This window comes from Trachypithecus francoisi, unplaced genomic scaffold (genome assembly GCF_009764315.1).
Source record: "Trachypithecus francoisi isolate TF-2019V2 unplaced genomic scaffold, Tfra_2.0 Lachesis_group16, whole genome shotgun sequence".
NCBI lineage: Eukaryota > Metazoa > Chordata > Mammalia > Primates > Cercopithecidae > Trachypithecus > Trachypithecus francoisi.
The window spans coordinates 540,771-561,420 of NW_022681461.1; the positions used below are offsets into that span (position 1 = coordinate 540,771).

Genomic DNA, 20,650 nt, shown 5'->3' on the forward strand with positions numbered 1-20,650 from the left:
ATGCTAATTAAATGTTGGCAAAAATGTTTCAAAGTTATCAGGAAGATTATCTGAAACAATAAATTTGTACAACTTGTCATTCATTTATTCATATCATATATTCATTAATTCATTCAAAAATTTATACTGTGCCAGGTACTGTTCAATTTGCTAATAACAGTACACAAAACTGAGAAAAACCAATTTTGCCTTAGAGGATAGTGGCCATTGAGATTCTCACCAAATTGACTAATTACAATGCCAATCAAAATGCCAACAAGTTATTTTGTGTTTTAGTGAAACCTGACACACACATTCTAAAATTTATGTAACAGTTAATGCTAAGTTCCAATATTAGCCAAGGCTGTCTTGATGAAGAACAAGATGGAAGAACTTCCTCCTGGAGAGCAAGATACTTAGAAGGCCACATTAATGACGACAATGTGGAACTGACATAAAGATAGTATATTTGTCAGAGTTCTCCAGAGAAACTGAACCAATGAGATAGACACACACATACACAGGTATTTATGATAAGGAATCAGCTAACACCATTACAGTAGCCAGCAAGTCAGAGACCCAAGAGAGCCGATGCCCAGATAACCAGGAGAGTCACTGGTATAGTTTCAGTCAGAAGGCCAGCAGGCTGTGGATCCAGGAAGAGGTGATGCTTCAGTCTGAGTGTGAAAGCAGGAAAAGGACAATGTCTCCGTTTAAAAGCTTTCAGGCAGGAGGACTTCTCTCTTCCTCAGGGGAATGTCAGCCTTCTTGTTCTAGTCAGGCCTGTCCCTGAGATAGGGCCCACCCATATTGGGATGAGCAATCTGCTTTACTCAGTCAACCAATTTAAATGCTAATCTCACCCCAAGACACCCTCACAGAAACACACAGAGTAATGTCATCAGGACCTTGTGTCCAGTCAAGTTGATACTAAGATTAATACCAAAGATAAACAACAAAAACAATGGAGAGATTCAGGATCACACCTGTGCACCCAAGGCACCTGATGCATGACGAAGGTAGCACCACAGATCACTGGGAAATGATTTTCAATAACGGTGCCAAGCAATGGGATATCAATGTGCAAACGAGACGAAAGCGGACTACTTACTACCTTACACCATACCACAAAAGTTACAGGTGGATCACAGACTTACATGGGAAAAGCAAACCAACATGTTCTTAGAAGATAATATGGAAGAACTTTATGACCTTGGAGTGCAGAAAAATTTATTAAATAAGGCACAAAGTGGCCGGGCATGGTGGCTCACACCTGTAATCCCAACACTTTCGGAGACTGAGGTGGGCTGATCACCTGAGGTGCGGAGTTTGAGACCAGCCTGACCAACATGGAGAAACCCCATCTCTACTAAAAATACAAAATTACCTGGGCGTGGTGGCACATGCCTGTAATCCCAGCTACTTGGGAGGCTGAGGCAGAAGAATCGCTTGAATCCGGAAGGCAGAGGTTGCAGAGAGCCGAGACTGCACCATTGCACTCCAGCCTGGGCAACAAGAGCGAAACTCTATCTCAAAAAAAAAAAAGCAACAAGGGGCACATGGGGGCAGGGGCATCCAGAAGCAGTCAATGTTCTGTTCTATTTCCTCGGGTGGTGATTACAAGGATCTTTCACAACTTGTTACGCTTGGCATTTATGTTTTGTGTAAGTCTGTTAGATCTTTAAATCTAAGTTTTTTTTGAAAAAGAACGGAGTAGAGGACAGAAGCTATCTGGATATTGCTTAGTGCTTCATTTCGAAAGGGAACACAGATAGAAGACACCACCTTCGGATCTCCGTTCCCGGCACTCTGTTGTGTGTGTGTGTGTGTGCTTCATCAGAATAAAACATAACAGTGGCAGGGTTTTGCCAGAGAAGACAGGCATCCTCCTACATTTGGCAGGCCCTGGAAACCTTCCCCATCTATTGTAGCATCTGAGAACAGACTGTCTTTCTAGGTCCAGTGCTGTATCCTCAGCCTCTATAGTAGTGCCTGGCAAACAGTGGGTGCTCAAAAAGTATCTGTTCAGTGGATTCACCAGTAAAACTACGTTTTTCAAGAGCACATATTCCCAAAATACATGAAAGAGTCCCAGAACTTCGTCTCTGAACTGTAAGAAGAGCTGTTGAGGCAGTGCTCTATGACGGCACATTCAAGGTTGTCAGTAAAACTCCAAAACGTTTTATTAATGTGTTTCCAATATAACACATGCTAACATGTCAAGGGTCAAACAGACCATTTTTTCTCTGTGCTGAAAATACAACTCAGTCTGCCATTTTCAAATTTATTAATTAATTTGAATGTTTACTGAATTTTGTAATTTACTGTAGAAATTATTAGTTTTCGATTTAGGGTACTTCAGTCATACTTGTAATGCTCCAACACCACAGATTGACCCAAGATTTTATTACCACAATTAGAACATCCTAGCACATGGCAGGCCCTAATAAATACTTGCTGAATGAATTAGCAAACATTAAAATATGGCTGTTTATAATTATAATGTTTACAAGGATATTGCATGACAAGGTACACATCTTTAACGTGTACCATGTCACTCTAAAACCTCCATGAAGAAAATATCACCTCCAAGCTAAAATCAAGTGCACCCGAGATGTGAACGGATTTACAAACCAACCTACAGACTACCTTCTATCTTGCTGCATTTATGGCCAACGTGAGATTATGTATGTACTGACTGATGATGGGCAATGTAATTAGCGTTAGAGTTAAGAGTTAAATAATTAATATGTTAACAATAAATTGTTAAGAGTTGATTGTTAGTATGTTCTCAGACATCGTTTTATCGGTTCATGTTATTTAGCTCAGGCTTGCTTGGTAACTAAGGAGGGAAACCGTTTTCCCAACCTCCCATATCCTCACCTGCTCCCTACCCGCACATTCATCTCAATGTAAAGCATGTTCAGGACTTGCTCACTTCAGCCCACCCCACCCTAGTCTGGCTATCACCTCCTTCACTGCCAAAGTCCTTCCTCCTTTCCCGCCAAGCTTCTTGAAAGAGTGAAGTTTATCATCTCTGCTTCCTCACCTCCCCGTCATTTCTCAATCTGGAGCAATCTGGCTATTCCCCTCCACCTCTCACCAAACCTCTCCTCATCGAGTCTTTGCTGACAGTGGCTGAATCCAAGTAGCATTTCTCAACCCTTCTGCCTTATGCTCCACAGCCACCCTGTCCAACACAGTGGCCACCTGCCACATGTGGCTGCAGAGCACTGCAGTGCAGTAAGCACCAGGGAGTCACTGAACTTTTTATTTAATTTTAATTCAATTTTAATTTAAACACCGATACTTGATTCAGTTATAAAATTCCTTGGAACAACTTGGGTATGTGAATCTACTTTTTCAACCCTATATTTTATAAAATCTAAATACAGATCAAGAATTTGCAAAGAAAATTTAATGTCTGAATGAAGATACAACACGTAGATGTGTTAGTGTAACACACACACTAGATTTCAAAGATATATCATGAGAAAGATTATAATCTCATTAGTAATTTTAATATTGATTACATGTTGAAACGATGGTATCTGGGATATACTGAATTAGGTAAAATATCTTCTTAAAATTAATTTTAACTATTTCTTTTTATGTTTCTTAAAGCAGCACCTGGAAATTTTACCATTATCTATGCAGCATGTATTTTATTCCTACTAGACGGCGCTGCTCTATGGCATTAGATATGGATGTGCACTAATTCTCCATTGCTTCTCTCCTACTTCTTGGACCCCTCCTTGTATTCTGCAGCATCAATCATTCTTCCACTTCCCCTTAAGGTCAGTGTCTCCCAAGGCTCTCTCCAGTTCTCCTGGGCCCCTGTCCTAGCACCCACCTCACCTAAGGCTTCTACTATTCCCACAGGTGGCTGACTTTCAACCCTCTGCCAGCAAATCAGCTTGCTCCCCTGAGAATGGGATACTCACCTGCTCTCTGGACATTTCCAGCTATGCCTAAGTGTATCGACATTTAATCTGCCATTATACCTGCTGGGTATTCACCTTATTAATATTTTATAAATCGGGCCCCCTCCTCCATTTCTTTGAGGCCCTCCCAGTTTCTCAACTTATCAGTACAATAGCTTCCAATGTCTATCCTTGGCCTCTTCTCAACCAACTTCCTTTTGCTGTTAGTCTCTAAAACTCACACTGGCGACATGATTTCTCTGACTTTTTTTTTTTCTTTTTGAGACAGAGTCTTGCTCCGTCACCCAGGCTAGAGTGCAGTGGCATGGTATCAGCTCACTGCAACCTCTGCCTCCCAGGTTCAAGAGATTCTCCTGCCTCAGCCTCCCTAGTAGCTGGGACTACAGGCGCCCACTACCACGCCTGGCTAATTTTTTGTATTTTTAGTAGAGACAAGGTTTCACCATGTTAGCCAGGATGGTTTTGATCTCCTGACGTCATGTTTGGCCCACCTTGGCCTCCCAAAGTGCTGGGATTACGGGTGTGAACCACCGCGCCCAGGCATGATCTGTTTAAATACTCTGGTGGCTGCCCCACTGCCATCAAGATAAAAACCTTCTATAGCCATATGCAAGGACTGTACTTGCCAGTCTCTCTGGCTTCGTGCTTCATCACCAACTCCACAAAACCCCAAGTTCCAGGCACACCTAAGCACCTGCAGTCCCCTGAATATGTTTGCTTTCTCACCACCATATTTTGCATAGTCTACTTATGCTGACAGGAATATTTTCCCTAACTATATCCTTGCTCTCCTAGCTGTCCTTCAGAATTCAATTAACACGTTACCTGCCCCAGGAAATGTCTCCAAACCCCCATGTCAAAGTAAGTGTCCCCCTCTACGTCACCATCATACCTAAACACAGCTCTAGTCATAACCCAACCATGCTACCCTGGAGTGACCTGGTTACCAGTGTGGGAATTCCCTGAAGGCACAGATTAAGTGTTTTCACTCCCTGAACTATACTTAATAAGTACCTACTAATAAGTAGATAAAGTATTAAACAAAGAAAACACAGAATAAAATGTGAGGCTAGAAATTTTTAAATAGGCTAATAAAGTCATGAGTTAAATGAAGAAAGTTAACCCAGTCACGCTAAAAACACTTCATTAGATGGCCTACTTCAGGACTCAATGAGCTATCTAATGCAAAATTATATGCTAAATATGCATTAAAGTATCAAATACTCAATAAAAGCAACAATTAAAACAATTAAGGACTAAATATGTTATTTTGTTTCTTAGGCCTTGTTACGCTTTCTTTCTTCCCTAATTCTACTTATCCGTTCCTTTCTTCAGTTCCTTACATTAATTTTCCTTCCAATTAAAGTTTGTATTCTTTCTGTCCATTGCCCAATCCCTCTGACTCCCTTCTATTCTTTCAAACAGAAAAATATAAATACAGTCTTCATCATCTCTGTTAGCAATTTTGTCTAAAACAAAGAAATCATAAAAAGCAGTGAATGTAACGATCTCACCAGTCAGACTGACAGACAAAACCATATGCACTCATCTGTTTGGACGATTTCATAATGCTAAGCAGCTAACCTGAACTACATGCATACTAAGTGGAGTCTGACCGGCACCAGCAAGTCCTGGGGTTGCTGCAGAAGGCAGTGTGGGGAACAGAAAAGAACAGCTAATGCGCTGCTGATGACGGCAGCTGCAGCCCAGCTTCACCACAGCGCCACCTGACGCCTGCCCTGTGGGAGAAAGCAGAAGCAGACAGGGAAATCTAGGAAGCTGTCAGCTATCTGGACTAGCACAGTAGGTAGCCAATTGCAAAGCGTGAGCAGCAGAGGCCACGCAGCACCAAGATCTAGTTTGTGCATACGCTGGCCCAGGCGCCAACTTCGGGACACAAAATAAAGAGTGCTGCTCCCGCCGCACTGCTGAATTTTCATTTTACTACAAAACAGATTTTGAGAGAGGCAGGGAAGCACATGGAAAGGAATCTAAACCAGGTTGGCAGGAAAAAACAATTTTTTGAAGGATAGCAATTGTTAGAGTGAAACGGAATACATTAATCACCTGAAAGAAGCTTTTCAAAACCACTCAACATTAGGTCTTCACCCTAAAGAATTATATCTTTTGGAATTCACAGTCAAGCAAAATTGAAATCTCTTGAAAAAGCAAGATAATGTAACAGTGAAAGGTATGTCTGAAAAAGTTTCTAAAACATCATAGAACTGGATCCCCCCCAACAATTTTTTAAGCAGCACTTTTAAATAATCAATTTAATTCAAAGAAGTGCTGAGCAAGATTTACTCTCTTACCTGTATCCAGGAGTTAAGTTTTGATTGTCTAGAATTCTGTGGTTCTTTGTTAATTAGATGACATAAGCACCATATTAGAATTTTTTGGCTTTCATCTACAAAAAGGAAAACTTAATAAGTTTTATCAAGCAGAAAAAATAATCAATATAAAAATATTTTAAACATTATATTTAGGAAAATCTCAAACTACTAAGTTCACAGTACAAGTATCCCTGAATGTAACATTTGCTTTCTCACCACCATACTTTGCACATTCTCTTTCTGCTGACAGGAATATTTTCCCTCACTCTATCTTCGCTCTCCTAGCTGTCCTTCAGAATTCCCTAAGCTTAACTTTGTGGAGTTTTTTCCTTCTTGTGGCCTTGGGATCACTTAACTCTTGTGTGGTCAATTTCCTTTCTGTAACAGTAGCAATTTTTAAAGCCAAATGAGAAGGATGGAAAGAACTCAGAGAACTGGGCTTTCCTCATGATCAGGTTTTCACATTTCCAGCGGTTAGTAATTTCGACCTTTCTAAGGCAACTTAATGGTTACAGGCAGTGAGTAGCCAATATTTCTGATTTAATCTTTTAATTTTCTAATTTGCCAAAATATCTTCACTTGTTAAAAATAAATTTAATAAAAAGGATTGTTTTAAAAAATATTTTTAGTACCAAGTGCTTTGGATAAAAATAGAAGTCTCTTACATGCTCCTTTACTCTAAAATGTAAATTGTTTAAAATACAAAACTTTACCAAACATGCAACAAAAATCTGAACTTTGAAATCTTACATTCTGCAGAAACATCCACTTGATGAACCACTTTCTTTTTCCTCTTGTGGTGACTGAGTCTATTCCAGCTGAAGATTGTATAACACAATTAAGAAACAAAAATGAGGCCTAGAAACTGAAGATGTCAGTACCCGAGCTAGGGCAAAGCAACTTCAGACTTTACCAGGCCATGGAGGTGAAGCCAAGACACCCGGTGCCCAGAATCAGTCCTCTCTACCGCCTCATCTTCTGTAATCTAATAAACCCAAGCTTTCTCTTTTTATTGAGACACGGTCTCGCTCTGTCACCCAGGCTGGAGTGCAGTGGCATGATCTCAGCTCAGTGAAACTTCCACTTCCCAGCCTCAAGCCATTCTCTCACCTCAGCCTCCTGAGTAGCTGGGACCACAGGTGCGTGCCACACACCCGGCTAATTTTTGTATTTTTTGTAGAGAAGGGATCTCACCATGTTGCCCAGGCTGGTCTCCAACTCCTGAGTTCAAGTGATCCTCCTGCCATGGCCTCCCAAAGTGCTGGGATTATAGGCATGAGCCACCATGCCTGGCCAAAACCCAGCATTTCTAAGGACTTCATTAACAAAGAAATAAGAACAATACCAACTCTAGTAAGCGACTTCTGTATTTTTATCCACAAACTAAAGATTGCTAACAGTAATTTTTAAACCCATTTTTTCCCGTGAACATATATAGCTTAAGCTTTTCCAATAACTAGCATCTCTGAAAAAACTTTATCAGGGGTTATTCTGAGGCCATTCATTTTTTCCCCTAGTTTTTATGAGTTCAAATAAACTATTATAAAGCACTGGCTTGCCTGAGATCAGTTCATTTCAAGAGTCGTATAATTTAACCACTAAAGATCCTAAGATTCTTCAGGCTGAACCAATGCCACTAATTAAAAATGTGACTGTTATGCTTCCCATAGTTTAAATACTAGAAGAAATTCTACCTAGCTTCATGTAGCAAGTGTGACAGATGCACCCAGTGACATCCTTACACATGCAGCAGGCTGTTAAAAAGGAATGTAATCTGATGGGGATCATTTCCAAACACCAGACACTCACCACCAAAAAAAAAAAAAAAAAAGGAAAAAAGGAAATGTCAGTTTATGAAGCTTAAATCTAAAAGAATACCCAAAACTGGGAGTTTCCCCAGGTGTGGAGTGATTGCACAAACTTAGTTCAAACAGTATATTATTTCTTATTTTTCTCCCAAAAAATAAAAAAAGAGAAGGAGCCAGAGAAACTTCCACCCAACCTCTAGGGGGCGACTTTCCGTGCCCAGAGTCAGTGCACTGAAATGCACTGCTAATGAGCTTACGGCTTGCTTTGCTTAGGCAATTTACAAACAGGAGCCACAGACTGCTATTCATGAGTGCCACCAGCACTCACTCCAGGGGCTGGCATCTGTCAGACTCTACCCTGGAGGCCTTGAACTCAGGCTGGAGCATCCCACAAGGCATGTTAAGTGAGATGGGAAACTGCCTGGGATTCACTGCAGGGACAGTTGCTGACAGTCCATCTTAGTGTAAATTTGGATTCTAAAAATGAGTGGAAAGGAAAGGAAGATAACAATATACACTTGCCACCTTATATTTTACTTTTTGATATCTGGAATTGAAATTCCACATAAAAGCTAAAGCAATTCTTTAAATTTTAATTCTATGAAGTATGAAGGCAGCAAATGTTTAAGACAATAAATATTCACTGTTTTAAGCTGCTAAGTTTGGCGGAAACTTGTTATACAGAAATAGAGAGCGAATAGTGAAGAAGAGAAGTAACAGCTGTCATGCTTAATCATGAGGGCAGAGTTAGAAGCAATGGACCAGAATTTCAGAAGGTGAAGGCAATATGTTTACGCTGAGGACATCACCGAATAAAAAGGTATTCTCTAACTTTCCATTATTATCAATTTCTTCTCTTCTCTTTTCAGTATCTTTTCATTTCTAAATCATTCCTCCTTCCTTAATACCCTTTTCTGATCTTGTTCTCCATGAACACTACGTATTACTTACTTTTTTCCATGATGAAAACAGTTTGCTTTTACTGTAATTAAAAAGCACTCTTGGGCTGGGCATGGTGACTCACGCCTGTAATCCCAGCACTTTGGGAGGCCGAGGTGGGCAGATCACAAGGTCAGGAGATCGAGATTATCCTGGCCAACACAGTGAAACCCCGTCTCTACTAAAAACACACACACACAAATTAGCCGGGCGCGGTGGCGGGCGCCTGTAGTCCCAGCTACTCGGGAGGCTGAGGCAGGAGAATGGCGTGAACCTGGGAGGCAGAGCTTGCAGTGAGCTGAGATCACGCCCTGCACTCCAGCCTGGGCAACAGAGCGAGACTCCATCTCAAAAAAAAAAAAAAAGAGCAATTTTGTTATTATAAAACCGTAAGAAAAGATCCCTTCCAGGAAGAAAATGCCCAACCAGTGAAACAACAGGGACAACACATGCAACATCTGACTGCTCACGGGGTTTCGTGCTGTTCAGCCACCTCTGTGAGCTCAGAGCCAGGGCACACCTCAATAGGAAACTGAAATTTAAGAGCAGTTCAAAAGGTAACATGAGCGCTGAGACAGAAAGGGATGGAGAATTTGTTTCTGGTTGTCGGAGGGGCCAAGGTAATGCAGATAAGGTGCTAAGGAAAGATGATAGATACGAGTTCAAGGACACCAGGGTAAATCAGTCTGAACTCCTACTCTCACAAAGAAGAAATGTGAGACCCCACAAGTTCAGCTGCCCTGTCTCAGACAATCACATCTTCAAGTCTGCCCCAGCAGGGTCTCTCCTGAGAAACCCTCCTTTCCTCTCAGCAACTGCTACTCCCATCAGAGAACCATTACATTGAGTCAGGCTGACCTGCTTAAGTATCTCTTTTTCCCTGACTGGAAGCTCCCAGTGGGCAGAGACGGTGAGCCGCGTTTTCCTAAGGGCTGGCACACACACACAAAAACACACTTTATAGGCTGGGTGTGGTGTAATCCCAGCACTTTGGGAGGCCGAGGTGGGCGGATCATGAGGTCAGGAGATCAAGACCATCCTGGCTAACATAGTGAAACACCGTCTCTACTAAAAATACAAAAAATTAGCTGGATGTGGTGGTGCATGCCTATAGTCCCAGCTACTCAGGAGGCTGAGGCAGGAGAATCCCTTGAACCCGGGAGGTGGAGGCTGCAGTGAGCCGAGACCACGGCACTGTACTCCAGCCTGGGCAACAGAGCAAGACTTCATCTCCAAAATAATAATAATAATAATTGGTAAATGCGTGCTGAATGAATATGTATGTGCAAGTGAAGCTGGCTAGTGGGAATGCCAAGACTGGAACACTTCAGTCACAAGATGTGATCCAACAGGGACAGAACGTTACAGCAAGGTGGACTTTAAAGTCACACGAGGAGTGGGGTTCTGGCTCTTCTTAGTGTTGTATTCTAGGGAAAGTGACTCACTGACTCTAATCCATAATTTTCTACCCTGCAACACTGTCATCAAGAATTAATTAGGTCCATTATGTAGTCCACAGAGAACAGTGCCCAACTCAAAGTGAGCAATGCCTCTCACACTACATCATAAACCTCCCCGTGTTTCTCACACTTCTGACTTGAGGACGTATTACATCCACCATGTACATTAAAAGGACGTAGAATTTCTTTCCTTCTAAAAAGCAGTTAATAAATCCATGAAGCCCCTAACAATGGGTACTGCTTTTAAACGAAGGTCATTCAACAATTTCTTTTCCTTTTTCCTGCCATCAATATTGGCCTAGATCAATGTTCTTCAAACTTTTGGTCAAGAAGCATCAAGGGTTATGAAATCAGTATCAGGTCATGAACACCACTCACTATGAACAGCATAGTGAATATGGACTGCACAGAATAATAATACAGTAGTCCCCCTTTATCAATGGGGGAAATGTTCCAAGACCCTCAGGGGATGTCTGAAACTGAGAACAGTACCAAACCTTAAATACAGTGTTTTTTTTCCTATACACACATACCTATGATAAAGTTTAACTTATAAACTAGGCACAGTAAGGGATTAACAAGGACAACAATACAACAAATCAACTGAAACTACATAGTGTAATAAAAGTTATGTACTACACTGTATTGTTACAGTTGATTTCTCATATTGTTGTCCTTGTTAAACCCTTAGGCCAGGTGCGGTGGCTCACACCTGTAATCCCAACACTTTGGGAGGCCGAGGCAGGCGAATCGTCTGAGGTCAGGAGTTCAAGACCAGCCTGGCCAACATGGTGAAACCTCATCTCTATTAAAAATGCAAAAATCAGCTGGGTGTGGTGGCAGGCACCTGTAATCCCTGCTACTGGGGAAGCTGAAGCAGGAGAATTGCTTGAACCCAGGAGGCGAAGGTTGCAGTGAGCCGAGATGTCACCATTGCACTCCAGCCTGGGTGACAAGAGCTAAACTCTGTCTCAAGAAAAAAAAAAAGTTACGTAAATGTGATCTCTCCATTTCTCTCAAAATATCTTATTGTACTATACTGTAACTGAAACTGCAGAAAGTCAAAGGGGGGTGCTATTATATGTATTCTTTCATGAGATGTGTTTCACTGTGTGTGTGTGTGCATATCCATACGCATACACACACGTACACATATACATAATGTATTTCTGGTCAAAGATGTTTGAGACTCAACACTGACCTAACTGCAATAGATAAACCAAGGACAGGTAAGGTGGCCCTGATGGGCAAACACATTGCTGCCTCACTAGTTTTGCCATTTGAATCAAGAACTTGAAGAAGTTTAGGGGTTGGGGAAAGAGGTGTAAGTGGCAAGGAGGATGGACATACGAGGGTGGGGCAGAATGAGGGAGGCCGAGTGTGTGGGCGTCCATGCACGCCTGCTCACAGGACTAAACACCCACGTTGTTCCTTTCCCGCCTAGTTCACATCTCTTCCAATAATGACTACGACAGCCTAGAAATGGGAAACTATAGGGTTCTTTACAACATCAAAGGGGAATATTCATTTTATTTTGGGTTCTAATGTCATTACATTATGCAATTAGTCTTTGACTTTAAAAAACCTTAAAAGTAAATATTACATTAGCTAATAATACAGTCAATCTAAAGCAAACCTCAGCCATGCTCCTTGGGAGGCCCCAGGACGACAAGGAGAACTAAAACCGCGGTTCCTGCTCTCGAGAGTCATGCTGTCTTCCAGGGCATCAGGCAGTGACGTAAGTGCATTACAGGGAGATGCTGGAGGCCATGGAGACACCCCCAGCAGCTCCTACCTCAGCACAGTGAGGCTATTTCAAAGCAGAATGAGTGTGAAAGGAATCCTGCCACAAAGGGCCTTCAGGCACTGTTAGTAACAGGACCCGGCTACCACCATGAGGTGCAGCTGTGGAAGATGGCGCAGGAAATGAGACTGGACAGCAGACAGGAGCTTGCTGAAGGAACACCTCCCCTAAGTGCCCCCACATTCATCTCCACCTTGGATAAAACCAAAATGGCACCCTTAAATAAAGTCACAGCGGCAACGCCAAAGGCAAAGTCACGGCAGGACTCAGACTCTCAAGAATGACTTTACAACATGGAAACAGCGTGTGAGTTATGAAACCGTGAAACAAAATTAACTCAGTATCATTAGTATAGCTATTTTATATTGAATTTAAAATGAAGTTATGAAAGTGATTACAGGCAAAAATAGATATTTAAATCATCTAGGAGTTGCTGTGCTCTAATACAAAGAGCTCTATTTTCCTGAAGATCTACATGGTGCGTGCATGTGTGTGTGTGTGTGTGTGTGTGTGTGTATCTACACAAACCTACACACACATACCTGGACAACAGTGCAGGAGGCCATCTTTGTAATGGAACAATGAATACATTTGATAAGTTGTTCCATAAAAAAAAAAATAGGAGAAAGGTTCATAATGTAAGCCTCTGTGAAACAATGCAAAGATTATATTTTGAGAGGACACATTTTGGATTCTTACCGTATGCTAAAATAAAAGGATTCCAACAAGCTTTTGCCAACAGTTGATCAATTGTGGGGAATCTTTCAAAGATTGTATTAGAATTCTGTGAAAGAAAAATAAATTTTGGTCAGTAAAAGCATTATGCAACTCAGAAAGACTGAACTGACATTACAGGTTGAGGGAGCTTGAATGCTTCTTGTTTAGTATACCATTTTTAAAAGTAAGCAAAAAAAGATTAGAGAAGATCTTTAGGTAAGTAATTCAAATAAAGTTTAAAAAGCAACCAACCACCTTACTTCATCCTTAAACGAGGTCACCAAACTAAGATGTATGACACAGATAAAATCAATTGTGTTGCAAAATTAATTCTACTCATACTTAATAGTCAATAAAGGCTTCTTTATTTAAAAATAACAAAGACTGCTTAAGAATTGAAAACACATTATTGGTGATTAATAACTATATAATCCCACATCTTTATCCTGGTTTTTCATTCTAACGTAAGAGAGAATAAGAAACATAAGAGTTTCTAACGAACTCAACTCCACTAAGACTATTTCAAAGAAGAAGGTTTAAAGGGACGAGACTCTGGAACTTGTAAAAAGAAATAAAAGCAGCCAAAGCATAAATGTATATATCTCTGTTTATTACTATTGTGATTACTGTATGGCAAATGACATCATACTTAGGCTGTAACAATCTAAACCCTGAAACAGAAAAAGGATCAACCAAATAGATTTAAAAACACACATGCATGCTATTGTACAACTGGACCTTTTTCCACTTGTTACCTTTCACAAAAGCTCAGAAATAAAAGCAAACTAGGATAAGGTGCAAGCAAGCTGACACAACGGGCACTTTCTGCTCCTGTGGCAAAACGTCTCACACATGGCCCAGCATCAAGGCTGGTCCCAGACGTTTTGGGACCACATAAAGGTCAAATTCCATATGTCTCATTAAAAAAATTTTTTTAAATTAGCATTGGTTGTTTGCACAGACTGTATCTTTCCTTATAGTTTCTAAAGACGTATGAACTCATACTACCAATACAAATTATTCTTCAAATTTCCTACTTACTCTTTGATTCCAGGAAGAAAAGCTTAATACAAGAACACTTTGTTAAGTGACAATTTTGCTTTTCATTTTGAAATTAAATACAAAATACTAGCTCATAATATATAAACATGTGCTAAATCATAAAAATATCATAATAAAACATCAAAATGAAAATATAGTAAATTTTGAAAATAATAAATGATAGTAAAGATACTCAAAATCTTAATATTTATAAAAAGTATTACATTTATAAGAAGAAATCGTAATATTTATCATCTCTTAGGACAGCCCACTTGAGAAGAGGGTTGAGGAAAGGTTAAGCATGTAGCAAATTCTCCAACATTCAAGGGACACGAAGGCCTTTAAAAGAATCCCATTTACTACCTGACAACAAGCATGAAATCTTGATTATTTAAAAACAACTTGTTTGGTCAGGAAGACTCATGTGACAATACAGCTACTCAAGAAGAAATTATAATAATATAATAAATTGGGCCGGGTGCGGTGGCTCAAGCCTGTAATCCCAGCACTTTGGGAGGCCGAGACGGGCGGATCACGAGGTCAGGAGATCGAGACCATCCTGGCTAACATAGTGAAACCCCGTCTCTACTAAAAAAAATACAAAAACACTAGCCGGGCGAGGTGGCGGGCGCCTGTAGTCCCAGCTACTCGGGAGGCTGAGGCAAGAGAATGGCGTGAACCCGGGAGGCGGAGCTTGCAGTGAGCTGAGATCCGGCCACTGCACTCCAGCCTGGGCGACAGAGCAAGACTCCGTCTCAAAAAAAAAAATAATATAATAAATCGGAGACTAGGAAGCCAGCTCTTGAGTAATCTGTCTTCCTAATCCACTGGCACTTCACTCAACACCACAAGTCCTGACTCCGGGTGGCATTCTGTCTTGGTGAAATCTGGCAGAGTCCCTGAAGTCAGAAAATAATTTCATTATTTTGGTCCACTACTTACCATCTCTTTCAAGGTTTCATACATCTTCCTCAGGAACTCCTGGAACTGAGCCAGGTGAAGACAGGTGTCTTGCTGGGTTTCCAAAGTGGAAGCCTGATCCCATACAGAAAGCTTCTGCATCCAAAACTGATAATCACAAGAAAGATCTACTGAATCTTGAGCCATCTTGGAAAAAGGGAAAAGGTGATGTCCCTTCACAGCAGCCTGTCCAGCACTGAAGGAAATGTTGGGCACACATTAAATCTGTAAGAAAGGGAACAAATGGAAGCATTTCTAAAAGGCTCTTTTATCAGAGCCTTCACAACTCACTGATGGGTGAATGGGGGATTACGAAGAACTAAAATAGCATGGCTTCTATCCTGGAGTCATCTTTGAACTGTTATCAAGTGTGTCACCCAGCTGGAGCTCCAATTTTTACCATCTGAACTTTTAATCATGATACTATCATTAGGTTAGAAGTCATTATACCTCCACAGGCACAACATGCTAATTATGCACAAAAAGCACAGCTGATAATACTTTATATCTTCTTCTTAAGATTGAGCTATTTTTAAATGTTCTGAATATGAAGTTGATTTGAGTATTTTAATGTAATAGGAAATCAAAAACATCCATGAGTGTTTAATAATACTCTGTGCCTAAGAAATCTTTTTGAAGTTCTTATGTTTTATATGAATTTCTGGCTTCTCATTTAGGTGTAAAAAATCTCTATGCATTACTGTCTAATGAATTTTTTTCCCCCGTTTCTCTTCATTTCTTAGAAAAAAGTAAAATAATTCCACATGCAACAATTTAAGTAATCTTTTCAGATTGCTTTATATGCTTGATCTCACTTCATTCACACGAAGAAGCCATATTTTAGTAAAGTAATAATAAATTCCACTTACTGAGGAGGTATACCAGTCCTAAGCGACAGTAGATAAAATCTCATAAGCCTGACTTCCTACCCCTGAAGGCCATGCTGAAAAGAACAATGAAGTTACACAGCGAGCCTCAGGTGGAGCTGGCTCAGCAGCTCCAGGTGCCTCTCCCATCCCACACCCCTTCATCGCCCATAGAAGCCAGAAGCAGGAAGCGCAGAGGAGGGAAAGCTGCCTCTCAACAGGTGCAGGCCTTCGCAGGCTCTGACACTCCCCAGGGCAGGCAGGATATTCAGCAATCTAATTTCAAAAGACTGGTGGTAAAGTGAGTTTAAATCCTCAACAGCCATAATTAACAGGTAAAATGCTCCCAATTAAATACCCAAAATATCAACCAAGGCGGTTCCCATTACTCAACAAGAAAACAAGAAGAAATCTGAAACGACTGTACGATTTGGCTGCAGTGCAAAATATCTAGATTGGAAAAGTTTTAAAATACCTAAAAAATGTGCGGTTTTCATGTTCACTTAGGCAGCACACATACTAGAACGTTTACAGCTTTGAGAAGGATCATGTCAAAATGAAAAGAAAGTTTAATAATAGAGCGAATATATGCATATTGTCAAAACGGCACTTAGCCAAAAATCCAGGTAATGTCCGTGCCTCCTCATTGTCTTCCTCATCCAAGCCATCAACACCACCTGTCAAGTCTACCACCAAAATAAATGTGTGTGATCTGACTTGACTGCGTGCACTTCCTTCCGCCTCACCGCCGCCCCTCCGCCTAGCCCTGGAGTGCTGCACATGTCTACTGCCAGGCTGGGCCCGCCCCTCTCCAATTCATTCTCCATGCAGTAGACAGAAAAAACTTCAGCAAATGTAAATGAGACCAGCACACTCCCCTGGGTAAAACCTCTCCTCACAGCTTCCTTGAAAAGAAATTTAAACTCCCCGTAGATACTCCCAGCTGCTTGGAGTCTTGACCCTGCAAAACATGGCTCCAGCATCCTCTCCGACAGCCCTTGTTTCCTCTCCCCTGGTCACCACGGTCCAGCCCAGGCCTCTCATCTGCTTCATGCACACAACAAATCCTCCCAGGCCTTTCTGCTGATTCCGGATAATTATCCTGGGCTTTATTCGTTCCCTTAGTTACCACTTCCTCTACTGCTGTGTAAATTCCCTGTCTTCCTAGAATGCAGCATATGCCTGGCAAACACTCAAAAAATATTGAATTAAGGAATGAATAATTCACTGGTATTCCTCACAGTACAGTTCTAAGTTAAATGCCACAGCAAAATGCTTCTCCAGATGAAGTAATTTAATTTTCGTGTTATTATTTTTCTAGACAAAATCTCACTCTATCTCCCAGGCTGGAGTGCCGTGGTGCGATGTTGGTTCACTGTAACCTCCACCTCCTGGGTTCAAGTGATTCTCCTGCCTCAGCCTCCCAAATAGCTGTGATTACAGGCACACACAACCACGCCCAACTAATGTTTGTATTTTTAGTAGAGACGGGGTTTCACCATATTGACTAGGCTGGTCTCGACCTCCTGACCTCAAGTGATCTGCCTGCCTCAGCCTCCCAAAGTGCTGGGATTACAGGCATGAGCCACTCTGCCCAGCCAGTAATTTAATTTTTAAAAGGTAATTCCCCATCAAAAAAAAATTTAAAGTATATTTATGTTGCCTGTGTGAAATTTAATTAGTAATATCTCATTTTATAAATATAATAATAGTTTATACTTGGATACATTTATACGATGCTCTTGGCAGTATATTAAATGCTTTATTCATACTGATTTAATCATTACAGCAACACTGTGAAATGGGTGTTATTATCATCTCCATTTTACAGAGGCACCAAGAGATTACATAACTGCTCAAAGTAACATTATGTAAACAACTGAAAGGAAATAACTGCTAGTAAACAGCAGAGCTATGATTGTGGAATATGAATCCAGGGTCTGGCTCTAAAGTTTGTGTCCTTAAAGAAATAAACTGAAGAGGCGGGGCATGGTGGCTCATGCCTGTAATCCCAGCACTTTGGGAGGTCGAGGTGGGTGGATCCCTGAGGTCAAGAGGTTTGAGACCAGCCTGGCCAACATGGTGAAACCCCGTCTCTACTGAAAATAACAAAAATTAGCTGCGCGTGGTGGCAGGAACCTGTAATCCGAGCCACTTGGGAGGCAGAGGCAGGAGAAACATCTGAACCCAGGAGGCGGCGGTGCAATGAGCCAAGATTGCACCATTGCACTCCAGCCTGGGAGACAGAGTGAGACTGATTAAAAAAAGAAAGAAAGAAAGAAACTGCAGAAACAAACTGATGAATTTCTTACATATTTCATATGTTACTACATGCAGATCAGTTTAGATATTTGGGAACCCAGTAAAATGAAGAACTTTTTGATAAAAGAGACAAATATTTTATTCAAATAAAATTGCAGGCCTGGAACAGTGGCTCATGCCTGTAATCCCAGCACTTTGGCAGGCAGTGACAGGAGCATCACTTGAGGCCAGGAGTTTGAGACCAGCCTGGGCAACAAACCAAGACCCCATCCCTACAAAAAAGAAATTTTTTAAAATTAGCCATGCATGATGGCAGGTACCTATAGTCCTAGCTACTCTAGAGGTTGAAGCAGGAAGATCGCTTGGACCCAGGAGTTCAAGGCCTCTGTGAGCTAGGGTAACACCACTGCACTCCACACTCCAGCCTGCGTGAGAGAGCCAGACTGTCTCAACAAAAAAAGGCAAACAACCTTTGCTCAGCAATAGAAATGTATCTGATTGTTTTAAATGGAAACAGCTTTAGCAATCATGCAGTGCAGTGATCCTCAATATGCTGCTCCACAGCCTCCGGGGCTGGGGGGTGAAAACACAGTGCTGTGGTTGTGATGACCAGGGAGCGGGGGTGGCAGCTGCTGCCAGCATCTGGTTAATCAAAGCACCTTGTGCCATCAGCCACATGTGGGATGATCACACCTGCTGGGCAAATCCAACCCTGCAGGGAAGCTGAGTCTTGACAGGTGGAACTCAGTCATTCAAAGGCTCTCTTCGTCTAGATCCCCAGAGGTATCTGAGTACACGTTCTTAATAAGGTAAGGTGTTTCTCTCAGCATTTTACACCAGTATTTTTAAATCTTTCACTCCCCTCTCCTCTTCCTTACATGGTTTCTGAGGAGAAGTTGAATGTTCTGATCCTCTACAGGTAAGGTGCATTTTTCTTCTGGCTTCGTTCAAAATAAGAAAGCTTCCTGTATTTGTGGTATGCCGTCTGACATTAACCTGGAATATTCTCAGTAATCACTGTTTCATATATTTCTCATTTAAAAAATTTTTTATTCCCATAAGTTTTTGGGGAACAGGTGGTATTTGGTTACACGGTAAGTTCTTTAGTGGTGACTTGCGAGATTCTGGTGCACCCATCTCCCACTGTGGAAGACAATTTGTTCATGGACCGGGGCGGGGGCAGTGAGGGGAGGGACGTGTTTTTGGGATGAGAAACTGTTCCACCTCAGACCCTCAGGCATTAGTCACACTCTCACACGGAGCGTGCAATCTAGATCCCCGCACATGCAGTGCACAAGAGGACTCATGCCCCTGTGAGAATCGAACGCCACCACTGATCTGACGGGAAGCGGAGCTCAGCCAGTCACGCTCACTGGCCTACTACTTACCTCCTGCTGTACAGCCTGGTACCCATCTGTGGCCTGGGGCTTGGGGACCCCTGCTTTCGAGGAAAGGAAGATGTGCTATTGGGAAGGTGTGCGTGAATGGCACCAAGATGCTGGCAATATTCTATTTCCTGACCTGCGTGGCAATGACTATGTATTCACATTTTAATAATTCACCAAAGTATAAATCATGTTTATATGCCTTTCAATATGTTACTTTCCACAATTAAAAAATAGTTTTTAAATCTTCCACAAGCTGGCATGATGGCCAAATAGGAAAAGCTCCAGTCTGCAGCTGCCAATGGGATCAATGCAGAAGACAGGTGATTTCTGCATTTCCAACTGGGGTACCCAGGTCGTCTCACTGGGATTGGTTAGACAGTGGGTGCATCCCACGGAGGGCAAGCAGAAGCCAGGTGGGGTGTCGCCTCACCCAAGAAGCACAAGGGGTTGGGGAACTCCCTCCCCTAGCCAAGGGAAGCCATGAGGGACTGTGCCGTGAGGAATGGTGCATTCCAGCCCAGATACTACACTTTTCCCACGGTCTTCGCAACCTGCAGACCAGAAGATTCCCTTGGGTGCCTACACCACCAGGGCCCTGGGTTTTAAGCACAAAACTAGGCGGCCTTTTGGGCAGACACCAAGCTAGCTGCAGGAGTTTTTTCATACACCAGCGGCTCCTGGAACACCAGCAAGACAGAACCGTTCACTCCCCTGGAAAGGGGGCTGAAGCCAGGCGGCCAAGTGGTGTAGCTCAGGGGATCCCACCCCCAAGGAGCCCAGCAAGCTAAGATCCATTGGCTTGAAATTCTTGCTACCAGCACGGCAGTCTGAAGTCATCCTGGGATGCTTGAGCTTGGTGGGGGAGGGGCATCCCCCATTACTGAGGCTTGAATAGGTGGTTCTCCCCTCACAGTGTAAACAAAGCCGCAGGGATGTGCGGACTGGGCAGAGCCCACCACAGCTCCACAAAGCCACTGTAGCTGACTGCCCCTCTAGATTCCTCCTCTCTGGGCAGGGCATCTCTGAAAGTAAGGCAACAGCCCCAGTCAGGGGCTTATAGATCAAACTCTCATCTCCCTGAGACAGAGCACCTGGGGGAAGGGGCGGCTGTGGGCATGGCTTCAGAAAACTTAAACGTTCCTGCCTGCT

At 42.1% G+C, this 20,650-nt stretch overlaps 1 protein-coding gene across 8 annotated transcripts in view; it reads right to left on the minus strand.

Annotated features, from left to right (window-relative positions):
* Positions 1 to 20,650, minus strand: part of FANCC (FA complementation group C) — a 216,873-nt gene that overhangs the window by 136,184 nt on the left and 60,039 nt on the right. For all 8 annotated transcript variants that reach the window (XM_033236621.1, XM_033236616.1, XM_033236618.1 and 5 more), the window contains 3 exons: positions 14,968 to 15,210; positions 12,967 to 13,051; positions 6,236 to 6,330 (listed from right to left, as the gene is read on the minus strand). In XM_033236621.1, the coding sequence (XP_033092512.1) occupies positions 6,236 to 6,330; positions 12,967 to 13,051; positions 14,968 to 15,132 (345 nt within the window). In that variant the 5' untranslated portion in view covers positions 15,133 to 15,210. The remainder of the gene's footprint in view (positions 1 to 6,235; positions 6,331 to 12,966; positions 13,052 to 14,967; positions 15,211 to 20,650) is intronic.